Source organism: Ranitomeya imitator, chromosome 1 (assembly GCF_032444005.1).
Source record: "Ranitomeya imitator isolate aRanImi1 chromosome 1, aRanImi1.pri, whole genome shotgun sequence".
Classification (NCBI taxonomy): domain Eukaryota; kingdom Metazoa; phylum Chordata; class Amphibia; order Anura; family Dendrobatidae; genus Ranitomeya; species Ranitomeya imitator.
In genome coordinates this window covers 841796675-841812185 of record NC_091282.1, presented here as the reverse complement: position 1 = coordinate 841812185, position 15511 = coordinate 841796675, and the positions used below count along the sequence as shown (strand labels likewise).

General features: G+C 44.5%; 1 protein-coding gene across 4 annotated transcripts in view; it reads right to left on the bottom strand.

Moving 5' to 3' along the window:
- Window positions 1–15511, bottom strand: part of SPPL2B (signal peptide peptidase like 2B) — a 98000-nt gene that overhangs the window by 45905 nt on the left and 36584 nt on the right. For all 4 annotated transcript variants that reach the window (XM_069740826.1, XM_069740812.1, XM_069740818.1 and 1 more), the window contains exons 4-5: window positions 10028–10117; window positions 9389–9528 (exon numbers count right to left, since the gene is read on the bottom strand). In XM_069740826.1, the coding sequence (XP_069596927.1) occupies window positions 9389–9528; window positions 10028–10117 (230 nt within the window). The remainder of the gene's footprint in view (window positions 1–9388; window positions 9529–10027; window positions 10118–15511) is intronic.

Genomic DNA, 15511 nt, shown 5'->3' with positions numbered 1-15511 from the left:
AGTAGGCGTCTCTGAGGTCTATAGTCGCCATAAAGGAGTCTGGGCCTATTAATGGAATGGCTGATTTTATGGACTCCATCTTGAATTTGCGGTAAGTGATGTAGTGATTGAGGGCCTCCAGATTTATTATGATCCGGGCCTGACCTGAAGGCTTTTTTACCATAAAGATACGGGAATAATTACCTCTTCCCTGATCGCTCACTGGAACGGGGAATATTGCATTTGAGGTCACTAGCTCCTGCAGCCCTGCTAGCATTAAGATCTGAGCTTCCCAAGATGGAGCAGGGGTGACTCTGAAGACCCCTGGGGGGGGAGGGGGGAAGGGATTCGAATTCTATCAGGAGACCCTCCTGAATGACATTTAGAACCCAGTGGCTGTTGGAAATGGACTGCCAACTGTGGATGAATTTTGAGAGTCTCCCTCCCCTTCCCCCCCAAAGGGTCGGAGTCATAGTTTTTCTTGCTGTGGCTGCTGGGGAACAAGGATATTCTTGGGTTTCCCCTTGGCATAGCTCCATCTCCCAGTTTTTCCTTTCCCCCTGGCTTGGGTGGGCTGAGATTGGGAGGGCCAAAAAAAAACGCTTCCTAGGTGGTCTCTGCTCAGGAAGGGCTCTTTTCCTATCTGTGGCCTTCTCCAGGATTTCATCTAGGGCTGGCCCGAACACATACTCGCCCTTAAATGGGATGGAGCACAGCTTTATTTTTGAGGTTATGTCTCCACTCCACATTTTGAGCCAGAGTGCTCTTCTGGCTGAATTAGTCTGGACCAAAGATCTAGCAGCAATACGGATTGACTCCATAGAGGAATCCGCCAGGAACCCGGTCGCTTTCTGGAAAATGGGCAAAGAGTCTAACACCTCGCCTCTTGAAGTTCCTTGAGAGATGTGGTTCTCTAATTCTTCCAACCAACGGAAGAGTGACCTGGCTACACATGTGGATGCAATATTAGATCTCAGGGCAGAGAAGGAGGTTTCCCAGGACTTCTTAAGAAGACTCTCATTCTTACTATCTAAGGAATCTTTTAATTGGGAGGAGTCTTCAAAAGGCAGGGCGGTCTTCTTTGCCACTCTCGCCACCTTAACATCCACCTTAGGGATACCCCATTTAACTAGATCTTCCTCAAGGGGAAACCTGTGTTTGAAGTCTGGGGGAGTGATCAGACGCTTTTCTGGAAGCTCCCATTCTTGGTTAATCATATCCACAATACTTTTGTGTACAGGAAAGCCAATTTGTTTATCAGCCTGTAACCCAAAAAGTTCATCCTGCTTAGATTGCGTGACGGGTTCATCCTGTAACCCCATAGTACTTCGCATAGCACCCACCAATTCTTCAATATGCTCTGAAGAGAAAAGATATTTCCTGACCTCAGGAATTTTAGGAGGTATAGAGCTTTCCCATTTAAATGATAACACAGGAGCCATCTGACTGAGGGTATGTGCACACATTCAGATTTTTTCGCGTTTTTTCGCGATAACGCATTACAAACTGCAGACATATGCATCCTATCATTTAGAATGCATTCTGCAATTTTTGTGTACATGATGCGTTTTTTTCCGAAAAAAAAAAAAAAGGCATTGCGGTAAAAAATAGCAGCATGTTCATTAATTTTACGGATTTTTCGCGTTTTTCCTGCTATTCTATGCATTGGGAAAAAACGCAAAAACATGCATTAAAACGCGCAAAAAACACGTCAAAAACGCAAAAAAAAAAAAACGCAGGCGGATTTCTGGCAGAAATGTCTGGTTTTTGTCAGGAAATTTCTGCTAGAAAATCCTGACGTGCGCACATACCCTGAGTCAGAAAGTTCCGCCTGAAACTTCCTTTTTTTTTGTGGAATGACGGGCCAGGTGAGGATGGCAGTGGGGGAGGGGTAAGTGTGGCTAGTGAGGTTTGAACCTCCTGCTTGACTAGCGCACGTATCTCCTATTAATGAGGGATGCTCCGCTCTGACCACTTTGTCTGTACAGGATTTGCAAAGTTTTTTCTCCCATTTTAGTGTTAACTTCAGGTTACAGATAGCTCATTTGCATCTACTGGAGGTTTTATGGGCAGACTTGTCTCCCTCAAAATAGAGGGAGAGAAGAATAAGTAGGGGAGCTAAAACCCGTAACCTCAGAAAAAAAGGACCCATCCCTGCCACACTTACTGGGGCTTGGGGAGCGCTGGGCTCTGCAGACGCAGGGCAGGACGTACTCTCCAGGCTGTGGGATCAGTTTTACCTAGAAGACGTCTTCTGGCAGCCTTATATGCGTATAAGGCTGCCCCCAGAGCTGGCAAATTGCCTCCCCCTCCGGAGTCCAAAGCAGGCGTGATCTTTAGCGTGCTTTACACGCCGTTCGGCGCTCCCTGTATTCCGGGAGCTGCGTGCATTCCACTGTTGGAACGCAAGACCCAGAAGTGAAGCGCCAGTGACGACGCAACTTGCGGGTCCCGAACAGCGCGCACAGGAGGAGGAGATGCCTGAGAGCTCAGGGAGGCCTCCGGGATGGGGATCACCGGCCTGCTTTACCCCCGCAAGGGGACGCAGGTGGGCCGGGAACGGACCCAGAATCTGCAAGGAGACGGGAGCAGAAAGGCAGAGGAAGGAGAGGCCCCCGACCACCACTGCCCGGCAAAGCATACTAAACAGGTACCACCGCCGAAGCTGGCCACGCAGCATACCAGGAACCTCTCCATGCCCCATGGGGGACAGGAAAGACACTGGTTAATGGGAGGTGGGAGGAGTTTTTAACCTTTTGTGCTTCCTGTCCCCCATTAGGGAATGGAGACAACCTCCTATGCTGTCGTGGAAGGCTACTAGAGAAATTGTGGGTAAACATCTTTGTTCTAAGCATGCGATTATCGTTCAAACTCACCTGTGGTAAGTAACAGGTGTGGGCAATATGAAAATCTCACCTGAAATTAGATAAAAAGGGCGAGGGGGAAGACTCAATCTTTGCATTGTGTGTCTGTGTGTGCTACACTAAGAATGGAGACAGGAAAGAGAAGAAGAAAACTGTTAGGGCTCCTTCACACTTCCTGATATTTCCGGTACTGTAAAAACAGTATCGGAAATATCAGTGTACGTGTATGCAATATTTGTGGCAACCGTTTACCTCGTCACTACCACACGTGACGGCGTCTGAGAAGCAGTTGTGCTACTCGCGCTGTTCCTCCGGCGCCGGGTGCTTTGGACTGTTCTCATCAATCTTTCCTGCTCATGCTGCAATCAACACTAGCAGGGGAGAATGTTGATTGTGGTATTCAACTGATAACAGCTTGAGCAGGCGGCAGCTGATGGGAGTATTCAGCCACTGCCTACGCTATAAATAATATTTAAAAACACGGTGTGGGTTACCTTATATTTTTGATAACCAGCCATACAAAACTGTCAGATGTCAGCGTTAGCAAGGCTAGTTAACAACAGGGGGGTCCCCCTGCATTTCTTTTTTATTTAAATAAAAAATTAAAAAAAAGTGGTGCCCCCCCCATTTTTGACAACCAGCTTTGCTAAGGCAGAGAGATGGGGGCTAGTATTCTCAAGTAAGAGGCCATTGATATTGGCCCCCCAGCCTAAAAATAGCAGCCCGCAGACGACCAGAAAAGGAACATCTGTTAGATGTGACAATTCTGGCACTTTGACAAAAATGTGGGGGACCCTCTATTCTTGATAACCAGCCTTGCTAATGCTAACAGTTTTGTCTAGCTGGTTATCAAAAATACAAGGGAATCCACGCTGTTTTTTTAAAAAATGTCATTTATTCATAGCGCAGGCGTCAGCTGATGAATACTCACATCAGCCGCCGTCTTCTCATGCTGTTATCAGTTGAATACAATGCTTGACATTATTATTATGATTATTATTTATTGTTATAGCGCCATTTATTCCATGGCGCTTTACATGTGAGGAGGGGTATACATAATGAAAACAAGTACAATAATCTTAAACAATACAAGTCATAACTGATACAGGAGGAATGAGGACCCTGCCCGCGAAGGCTCACAATCTACAAGGGATGGGTGAGAATACAGTAGATTAGGGTAGAGATGGTCATGCAGCGGTTTGGTCGATCGGTGGTAGCTGCAGGTTGTAGGCTTGTCTGAAGAGGTGGGTCTTCAGGTTCTTTTTGAAGGTTTCGATATTGACATTCTCCCCTGCATGCGCTGATCGCAGAGCAAGCAGGGGAGAATGATGAGAACAGTCTTCAGCACCCAGCGCCGGGGAACAGTACCACTGCTTCCCAGACGCCAATACATGTGGTACTGATGCGGCACACAGTTGCCACAAGTATGACACACATGTACACATATCTCCGGTGCTGTTTTTTCTGGTACCGGAAATATCAGGACATGTGAAAGAGCCCTAACAGTTTTCTTCTCCTCTTTCCAGTCTCCATTCTTAGTGCAGCACACACAGACACACAATGCAAAGATTGAGTCTTCTCCCCTTTCTATCTCGTCTCAAGTGTGATTTTCAGATTGCTCACACCTGTTACTTGCCACAGGTGAGTTTGAACGATAATCACATGCTTGGAACAAAACTGTTCACCCATAATTTTGGAAAGGTGCCAACAATTTTGACCGGACCATTTTTGTTTTGATTTTTGGGTGAAATTATGTCCATGTGCATAACAAAACATAAGTAATTGCAATAGTTTTCTTGGAGAAATACTTCATTTTCTGAAACAATTTCAAGGGTGCCAACACTTTTGGCCATGACTCTATTTTATTAGAGAAATCGGCTTCTTTCGCCTCCAAGACTGAGCATTTATTCTTAATTCACAAGTAAAGTCTGTATTAAGTGAATACACATTTTTCCATTACCGAGACAGATGACAGTTGGTGCTTTTAACATTTTATGGAAGAGGGAGGAACTTGAGGGACACAGACAATATTCTGCACATTCTCCTGATACATTTTTATATTACTGATACAGGAGATGGCAGTTGCTACTGATAAGATTGTATCTACTATATAATTGTCTAAGGGTCACTTCCGTCTGTCCTTCTGTCTGTCACAGATATTCATTGGTCGCGGCCTCTGTCTGTCATGGAAATCCAAGTCGCTGATTGGTCGCGGCAAAACAGCCACGACCAATCAGCGACGGGCACAGTCTGGAAGAAAATGACCGCTCTTTACTCCCCGCAGTCAGTGCCCGGCGCCCGCATACTCCCCTCCAGTCACCGCTCACACAGGGTTAATGCCGGCGGTAACGGACCGTGTTATGCCGCAGGTAACGCACTCCGTAACCGCTATTAACCCTGTGTGTCCCGAACTTTTTACTATTGATGCTGCCTATGCGGCATCAATAGTAAAAAAATGTAATGTTAAAAATAATAAAAAAAAACAAAAAAAAAACTGCTATTCTCACCCTTTGTAGTCCGGCGAGCCGCACGCGCCTGCTGCCATCTTCAGTTCCCGGCGATGCATTGCGAAATTACCCAGAAGACTTAGCGGTCTCGCGATCTAGCGAGACCGCTAAGTCATCTGGGTAATTTTGCAATGCATCCTGTGAACGGAAGATGGCGGCAGCTGTGCGCGTATCGCCGGAGCTTCGCTGGATCCCAGGGGTTAGTATATACCTATTTTTTATTTTAATTATTTTTTTAACAGGGATATGGTGCCCACACTGCTGTATACTACGTGGGCTGTGTTAGATACCGCGTGGCTGCTATATACTATATAGGCAGTGTTATATACAGTCATGGCCAAAAGTATTGACACCCCTGCAATTCTGTCAGATAATACTCATTTTCTTTCTGAAAATGATTGCAAACACAAATTCTTTGGTATTATTATCTTCATTTAATTTGTCTTAAATGAAATAACACAAAAAGAATTGTCCTAAAGCCAAATTGGATATAATTCCACACCAAACATAAAGGGGGTGGACAAAAGTATTGGCACTGTTCGAAAAATCATGTGATGCTTCTCTAATTTGTGTAATTAACAGCACCTGTAACTTACCTGTGGCACCTAACAGGTGTTGGCAATAACTAAATCACACTTGCAGCCAGTTGACATGGATTAAAGTTGACTCAACCTCTGTCCTGTGTCCTTGCGTGTACCACATTGAGCATGGAGAAAAGAAAGAAGACCAAAGAACTCTCTGAGGACTTGAGAAACCAAATTGTGAGGAAGCATGAGCAATCTCAAGGCTACAAGTCCATCTCCAAAGACCTGAATGTTCCTGTGTCTATCGTGCGCAGTGTCATCAAGAAGTTTAAAGCCCATGGCACTGTGGCTAACCTCCCTAGATGTGGATGGAAAAGAAAAATTGACAAGAGATTTCAACGCAAGATTGTGCGGATGTTGGATAAAGAACCTAGACTAACATCCAAACAAGTTCAAGCTGCCCTGCAGTCCAAGGGTACAACAGTGTCAACCCGTACTATCTGTCGGCGTCTGAATGAAAAGGGACTGTATGGCAGGAAGACCCCACTTCTTACCCCGCGGCATAAAAAAGCCAGGCTGGAGTTTGCCAAAACTTACCTGAAAAAGCCTAAAACGTTTTGGAGGAATGTTCTCTGGTCAGATGAGACAAAAGTAGAGCTTTTTGGGCAAAGGCATCAACAGAGTTTACAGGAGAAAAAAAGAGGCATTCAAAGAAAAGAACACGGTCCCTACAAACATGGCGGAGGTTCCCTGATGTTTTGGGGTTGCTTTGCTGCCTCTGGCACTGGACTGCTTGACCGTGTGCATGGCATTATGAAGTCTGAAGACTACCAACAAATTTTGCAGCATAATGTAGGGCCCAGTGTGAGAAAGCTGGGTCTCCCTCAGAGGTCATGGGTCTTCCAGCAGGACAATGACCCAAAACACACTTCAAAAGGCACTAGAAAAGGGTTTAAGAGAAAGCACAGGAGAGGTGGCCAGCAATGAGTCCAGACCTGAATCCCATAGAACACCTGTGGAGAGATCTAAAAATGGCAGTTTGGAGAAGGCACCCTTCAAATATCAGGGACCTGGAGCAGTTTGCCAAAGAAGAATGGTCTAAAATTCCAGCAGAGCATTGTAAGAAACTCATTGATGGTTACCGGAAGTGGTCGGTCGCAGTTATTTTGGCTAAAGGTTGTGAAACCAAGTATTAGGCTGAGGGTGCCAATACTTTCGTCTGGCCCATTTTTGGAGTTTTGTGTGAAATGATCAATGTTTTGCTTTTTGCTTCATTCTCTTTTGTGTGTTTTCATTTAAGACACATTAAATGAAGATAATAATACCAAAGAATTTGTGTTTGCAAACATTTTCAGGAAGAAAATGAGTATTATCTCACAGAATTGCAGGGGTGTCAATACTTTTGGCCACGACTGTACTATGTGGGCAGTGTTATATATTACGTGGCTAGTGTTATATACTACGTGGCTGTGCTATATACTACATGGGCTATGTTCTTTATATGTATGTGCTTATAGTATGTGCTTTATACTACGTGGCCACTGTAATATACTGTGTGGGCAGTGTTATATACTACGTGGCTGCTATATACTGCGTGGGCTGAGCTATATATTACGTGGCCAGTGTTATATACTGTGTGGCCTGTGTTATATACTACGTCGCCTGTGTTATATACTGCGTGGCTGCTATTTACTGTGTGGGCTGTGTTATATAGTACGTGGCTGTGTTATATACTGCGTGGCCACTGTTATATATTGCGTGGCCTGTATTAATGCATCGGGTATTCTACAATATGTATGTATACAGCAGCCACGTAGTATTTGTCTGCTATATACTACATGGCTCCTATATACTACGTGGCCTGTGCTATATACTATGTGGCTGCTATATACTGTACATACATAAATACATACATATTCTACAATACCCGATGCGTTAGAATCGGGTCACCATCTAGTATTCTAATAATCTTATCAGTAACAATGGCCATCTACTGTCACAGTAATGCAAATATCAGTCTTCACCAAATACAGATTTTACCCGGGAATTGAGATTTCTGAGAATGAATGAGTCCTGGAGGAGAAAGAAGCAGATTTATCTGACAGTGTGATATTTTTTATTTTCATCGTGAATTATGGATGGAATAAAAATGTATAATGATGTGTACTCTTTAAACCCCAGCTCATTTCAATAGTTTTCTGACACTAATATGGAGTGGAGAGCAAATATTCAATATGTACAGTACCATCTATTGAAAGTCACAGAAACCTTAAAATTACTAAGTCACATCTCCTGCTCCATTCAGAATTATTCATGTACTGCCAAAGACAATACACCAGAATGTGCCAGCTATCATTTTTATAACTGCATTATAACTGCTGCAGTGCTTACTGGAAGAGAATGCAGAAATATCCTAAAATACTTTTAATCTATTACAAGAAGATTTTGTCTCAATTTCACACTATCGCAAATGGTGAAAATCCAAATGATGCAGATCTAAAAATCTGCAGCATACCCCAAATTCTGCACAGATTCTCAACTGCATGTCAGTAGGATTTTGGAAACCCCATTAACATGCAGGATCATTAAGTGACTGAGATTAGTGTCTAGACAATAATGATAAGTTAAAGGGGCTTTCCACTCCAGGCAACTGGTCGCAGGCAGTGATAGTTGCCTGGGACATTGACTTAAGTGGATTGGGCGTGAGGCGAGTATAACTGTTTTTGGTTAATTTGGATTCAATAAAGAAGTTTGTCATTTGTTATTATTTACAGCTACTACCCAGCCTGAGTACATGTGGGGGTTGCCTGGTTGCTAGGGAATCCCCACATGTAATCAAGCTGGCTAGTAGCCGCAAGTCATCCAGCTGTAGCAAGGAAAACAATCTCCGAGCAGTCATAAATACTCGGAGACCACCAGAGCGTGCTCTGGAAAACCCGAGCAACGAGTATATTCGCTCATCACTAATAACCAGTAAAGGCTTAGTATACAGCTGTGAGCTGATATTAAGAGCATGGGAAGCTCCATGGGTATTATCCCCTTTCCAAGATATAAACATGTGTCCCCAGCTGCCGACTTTCCATTTGCTGGTTAATAAAATTTTGGGGGGGGACCCCGTGCCATTTTTTTTTCAAAAAATTATTTATAAATAAAATACATGTACAGAAAGCTAAACAGGCATATATCCCAATCACATATTTATATGTATATATCTACCTATATATAGAGAAGAATATTTCCTTTGAAAACTACATGTAAATGAGAGAATTACTCTATGCAAAAGCTCATGTTAAACATCGCATCGCAATCGAATAGCAGTCGCATGTAAATCGGATGTTATTCGGATGCTTGGTGCTAAAAATCAGATTGTACTCGCAAGAAAATTGCATGACACTTGTCCCACTTTTCTAGACCGATGTTGGACCATTATTCTTTCACGGTGATGAGTATGAGCCCTTACACTTAAAGTGGTAATGATTTTTTATTACAACCACACAGAAGCAGATTTACTCACTTCTTAACATCTCTGCTTCCAGCCCAGTAGCCACCAGTTGCGACTGTTCCTACAGCCATTATAAAAATGATGACCATGTTGTAGTCCACAACAGGTTCATTTGGTGAGTACATCGCCACTTTTACAGACTGCCTAAATGTCTGAATAAAAAAAAAGTAAAGAAAAGTTAATTTACATTCACAACATTGAGACATTTAAAGAAAGAGTTGTATTTTATATATTTAATCCATTTAATGTTAAAAACAACATTTGTAGCGTATATATTACTCCCCTACCCGCCGTATGCTATAATAGTGCATTGCAGCGAGCGAGTAATGTTCATGGACCACCATAATTTTACAGCACTATAGAAGAGTGAGTTCAGCTCCTGAGCCTGCATAAATGCGTAGCAATAGTACGGTATTATTCAACCGTCACAACTCTCTAAAAGCTCAGATTGACAACAGCGCTGACCGGCGATCAGGAAGCACAATGGGGGTAACTAATAAGGAGCATGACTCCTTTTGTTATTTCAGAATTTTAGAACACTAAAAGCTCAAACATTTTTAAACCCCTTTAATTTTAAACAATTTTTACCCTTCAGGCATTTCTAATTATTGATACAAACAGTGGTATAAGTAAACCTGCCTTATTTCTTACCTTACTGATATCTAGCATATCTGTGTAGCTAAGAAGAGCCACAGGAATGTCAATCTCCTCGTACTGGCTACGGTTACCTCCGGGAGGGACCTAAAATTATTACAATATGACATGTAAGATTTACATTTTTGGCAACAACTTTTTCCCACTTTTAGGTCTCATTTACACTAGTATTACTATTCTTTACGGTAGGAATGACCTTCCATCAGCAAAAAGGTCATTTATTATTATTATTTATTTATATAGCACCATTAATTCCACAGTGCTGTACATGAGAAGGGGTTACATACAAAGTTATAGATATCGTTTAAAGTAAACAAATTTACGATGACAAACTGGTACAGAGGGGAGAGGACCCTGTCCTTGCGAACTTACATTCTACGGGATAATCGGGAAGAGACAGAAGGTCGAGGGTGCGTCAGCTCGGGTGGTGGTGAAGGGGCAGCTCTGGTGGTGGTGAGGCGACAGAATGGATGGTGGGGAGGCGGCAGCTCAGGTGAGACAGGTGGTGGTGAGGCTGTAAGCTTTCCTGAAGAGATGGGTCTTCAGGTTCCGTCTGAAGGATCCGTGGGTGGTGGATAATCGAACGTGTTGAGTCTAGATAGCAACTGACTACATGTACACTCCCTGACAGAAGTTATATCGCTTATCCATGTTATGTAAATAAAAGCTTATCATCTGACGTTAAATTCATCCATTGGTTGTATAAATTTTTCTTTTGAAAGCTGAAACCCTCCGAAATGTGGTTTAGGTTAAGAAAATAAATTGGCATCAATGCAGAAATATTGATCAGTCAATGGACACAGAATGGTCAGATCTTGGCAAGACATATAATGCACCCAATCCTAGTTTACATCCTCACCTGTGCTCAGTAAATGATCGGTTAATTAGTGCGTGTGTGTGTGTGTGTGTGTGTGTGTGTGTGTGTGTGTATGTATAAAAAGAAACCCAGCACCCCAGACCTTCACTTGAACTGCAACTTGAGTTCTGACAACATGCCAAAAATACATCCTGCGACCAAAGCCTGGATTATCAAGAGGCTGAAGACCAGATCCACAACAGAGGTGGCTGGCACCTTTAATGTGTCTCAGCATGAAGTACTGTACAAAGAATTAAAAAAAGATTTGAAGAGCCTGGAGATGTGTTTGACAAGCCCAGGTCCGGAAGACTCCGCAAGACAACTGCTCAGGAGGAGCGTTTGTTGGTTAGAAAATCCAAAGCAAACCCCTCTTCCACTGCAGCAGGGCTCCAACAGGCCTGGTCACCTCAAGTCCCTGAGTCAACTAGAACAGTTTGTAGGATTCTGTCTCAAAATGGCCTCTATGGTCGAATCAGTGCCCAGAAGCCAGCACTAAACAAAAAGGCAAAGAAAAAACCGTGTGGCATTTGCAAAGTCCCACAGCCTGCTTAACCTATGGACGGTGGAAAAGTGGCAGAAGGTGGATTTCTCTGATGAATCTTCAGTAGAATTACACCACAGCCGCCGCAAATACTGCAGCAGACCTACTGGAGCCCGTATGGATCCAAAATACACCCAGAAAACAGTTAACTTTGGTGGTGGAAAGATCATGGTCTGGGGTTACATTCAGTATGGGGGTGTGCGAAACATTTGCAAGGTGGAAGGCAATATCAATAGCCTAAAATATCAAGAAGTTTTGCTTTGCTCAGGGTATTTTATCCATCCATCCATGTGCTGACTGCAAGTGTGAACAGATTCATATCTAGCAAGCTTTGCTCAGGGTATTTCATCCATCCATCCATTTGTGTGCTGACTGCAAGTGTGAACAGATTAATATCTAGCAAGCTTTGCTCAGGGTATTTTATCCATCACTCCTGTGTTTTTATTTTTATTTTTTCCCTCTGTTTTTGGTTTCTGATTTAAAGTGTTCAAAGCTATTTTTTTTTCTTTCTCCCTCTTTCCCACTGTTTTATGGCGTTGTTCAGCATTGGTTGTTTACCCTCCATAGTAATGCCTGCTCTGGCCTTATGCTAATTGGTTGATTGCTGATTGGGACCATTTGGCTTCTGATGCTAGCAGTCACTCCATTTCATATATATTTAGTCTGGCTGGGATAGCACGCGTGCGGGTTCGCGTGTGCAACTGATTTTAAGTGCGACAGTTTAAAGTGCTTGGCAGTTAGACAATGGCAGTTGGGCAGGAGACAGGTAAGGTGCATAAGTTTTTGAAACAATCATGCTTCTTGGTCAGTCGTACTACAATATACATTGATCATATCAATCTGCTTCTTATTTGTTTTTACTTCTGCTTTCTCACAACTCGCCCGCCCTTTAACACATTCTGGGCACTCTCTCTATATCCACCCCTCCCTTCTCCCCTCTCCCATGTATAACTCTGAGGCTCTATGGACCTTTCTTACCCACTCCAAACCAGCCACCACCGCCATGCAACACTCAAAGCATTCATACAAATCATCCCACCACCTGCTCTTTCTGTTTTTTCTCCTTCTACTAGTTGCAGGTGACATCTCCCCAAACCCTGGACCTCCCTCCACCAGCATACATTACTCTCCTCCAGCTACAAAAAGAAACCCTGCTAATCTTATTAACATTCAGTGCATGCCTTCTCCTATCGCTTTCCATTGTGCTCTCTGGAATTTACGGTCTGTGTGTAACAAACTAACTTACATTCGCAATCTTTTCCTCTCTAATTCCCTTAACCTTCTGGCTATTACAGAAACCTGGATCAAGCACTCAGACACCAACGCCGCTGCCGCTCTCTCGTTTGGTGGGCTGAAATTTTCACATACCACCAGACCTGAGAACAGACAGGGTGGAGGTGTTGGTTTACTCCTTTCATCACAATGTGCTTTCCAGGTCATCCCCCCGGTTCCCTCACTTACATTTCCTTCCTTTGAAGTCCATGCCATCAGACTCTTTAAGCCCTTCCCCTTGTGGGTGGTGGTTGTTTATTGCCCTCCAGGCTCCTCCCGCCTGTTTCTAGACTACTTTGCCACCTGGCTTACTCACTTTCTATCCTGTGACATCCCCACCCTCATCATGGGAGACTTTAACATCCCCATCAATGATCCCCTCTCCCAATCTGCCTCTCATCTTCTCTCTAACTTCTTCATTCAACCTCTCACAGTTTACTAATTCTCCTACGCATGAGGACTAGAATACTCTGGACCTGGTTTTCTCCCGTCCCGGATCGCTGCACGACTTTACTAACTCTCCCGTTCTCGGACCACAACCTTCTTTCCTTCTCTGTCAAGAATTGTCTCCTCACCCGGGACACCCCCACTTACCACACTTATCAGAATACACGCACCATTAATACCCAGCAGCTTATGGACAACCTCCACACATCTTTAGCCCCCATCTCCTCACTCCCCTGTCCAGACTTAGCAGTGTCACACTTCAATAATACACTAAAGAATGCCCTGGATGAAGCAGCACCTTCTACACGCAGAAAGACCTGACACAGACAACGGCAGCCCTGGCACACTATGCAAACACGCTTTCTTCAGCGCTGCTCAAGGTGTGCAGAGCGGCAGTGGAGAAAATCTCTTAGCAGAAGACTTCATCCACTATAAGTTCATGCTCAAAACCTATACCTCTGCCCTTTCTCTGGCCAAACAATCCTACTTCACCACCCCCATCACCTCACTATCCAACAACCCAAAACGACTTTTTGAAACCTTAAACTCCCTCCTGAAACCTAAAGTATAGGCCTCCATCTCCAATCTCAGTTTTGAGGATCTAGCCACTTATTTCCTAGAAAAAAAATCAACCACATCCATCAGGATATCTCTGCCCAATCTCCTCAGTGCCTGGATCCCCTTCCCTGCCGCACCTCAAGCTCATTAGACATCTTTGAGCCTGTTTCAGAAGAAGAAGTTTCCAAGCTCCTCACTTCTGCTCGGCCTACAACCTGCAATAGTGACCCCATTCCTTCACCTCTCCTGCAGTCCCTCTCACCAGTGGTCACTAGGGTTGAGCGAAACGGATCGTTCATTTTCAAAAGTCGCCGACTTTTGGCAAAGTCGGGTTTCATGAAACCCGACCCGATCCCTGTGTAGGGTCGGCCATGCGGTACGCGACTTTCGCGCCAAAGTCGCGTTTCGTATGACGCGCTTGGCGCCATTTTTTCAGCCAATGAAGGGGCATGGGCAGAGTGATGACATAGGTCTTAGGGGCATGGACGCCTATCGCCATGTTGTCGCTTGTGAGCTGTAGCGATTTGCACTGTGTAACACCAGCTTTTCAGTTCAGGGACGGAAGAGAGAGAGAGAGAGAGAGAGAGAGAGAGAGAGGGAGAGGGGGAGAGAGAGAGGGGGAGAGAGAGAGAGGGAGAGAGAGAGAGAGAGAGAGAGAGAGGGAGAGGGAGAGAAGGAGAGGGAGAGAGGGAGAGAGGGAGAGAGGGAGAGAGGGAGAGAGGGAGAGAGGGAGAGAGGAGAGAGAGAGAGAGAGAGAGAGAGAGAGAGAGAGAGAGAGAGAGAGAGAGAGAGAGGTTTCGCGAAACCCGGCTCGACCCTAAAAAAGTCAAGGTCGCTCAACCCTAGTGGTCACCACTCACCTGACTAAAATATTTAACATCTCTCTTTCCTCAGGCATCTTTCCCTCCTCATTTAAACATGCCATCATTACCCCTTTACTTAAAAAGCCATCCCTGGACCAGAACTGCACGGCTAACTACAGACCTGTCTCTAACCTTTCCTTCATCTCTAAACTCCTGGAACGCTTGGTCCACTCCCGTCTAATCCGCTATCTCTCGGATAACTCTCTTCTTGACCCCTTACTATCTGGTTTCCGCTCTTTACACTCCACTGAAACTGCCCTCACTAAAGTCTCTAATGATCTAATAACAGCTAAATCCAAAGGTCATTGCTCTCTGCTGATTCTCCTGGATCTATCTGCCGCATTTGATACTGTGGATCACCAGCTCCTCCTCACTATGCTCCGCTCCATAGGCCTCAAGGACACAGTCCTCTCCTGGTTCTCCTCCTACCTCTCTGACCGCTCCTTCACTGTATCTTTTGCCGGCTCCTCTTCCTCTCCTCGTCCCCTTACTATTGGGGTTCCGCAGGGCTCAGTCCTGGGCCCCCTCCTCTTCTCTCTATACACTGCCCCTATTGGACAAACAATTAGCAGATTTGGGTTCCAGTACCATCTCTATGCTGACGACACCCAATTATACACTTCTTCCCCCGACATCACCCCTACCTTAATTCAAAATACCAAGGATTGTCTGTCTGCTGTCTCTAACATCATGTCCTCCCTCTATCTGAAACTAAATCTCTCCAAAACTGAACTACTTGTGTTTCTGCCTTCTACTAACCTCACTCTACCCAACATTGAAATTACCCTGGAGGGTTCAACCATAACTCCCAAACAGCATGCCCGCTGTCTTGGGGTCATATTTGACACCAAACTTTCCTTTACTCCCTATATCCGATCACTCACTCGCTCCTGTCACCTGCATCTTAAAAACATCTCCAGAATCCGACCTTTTCTCACCTTTGA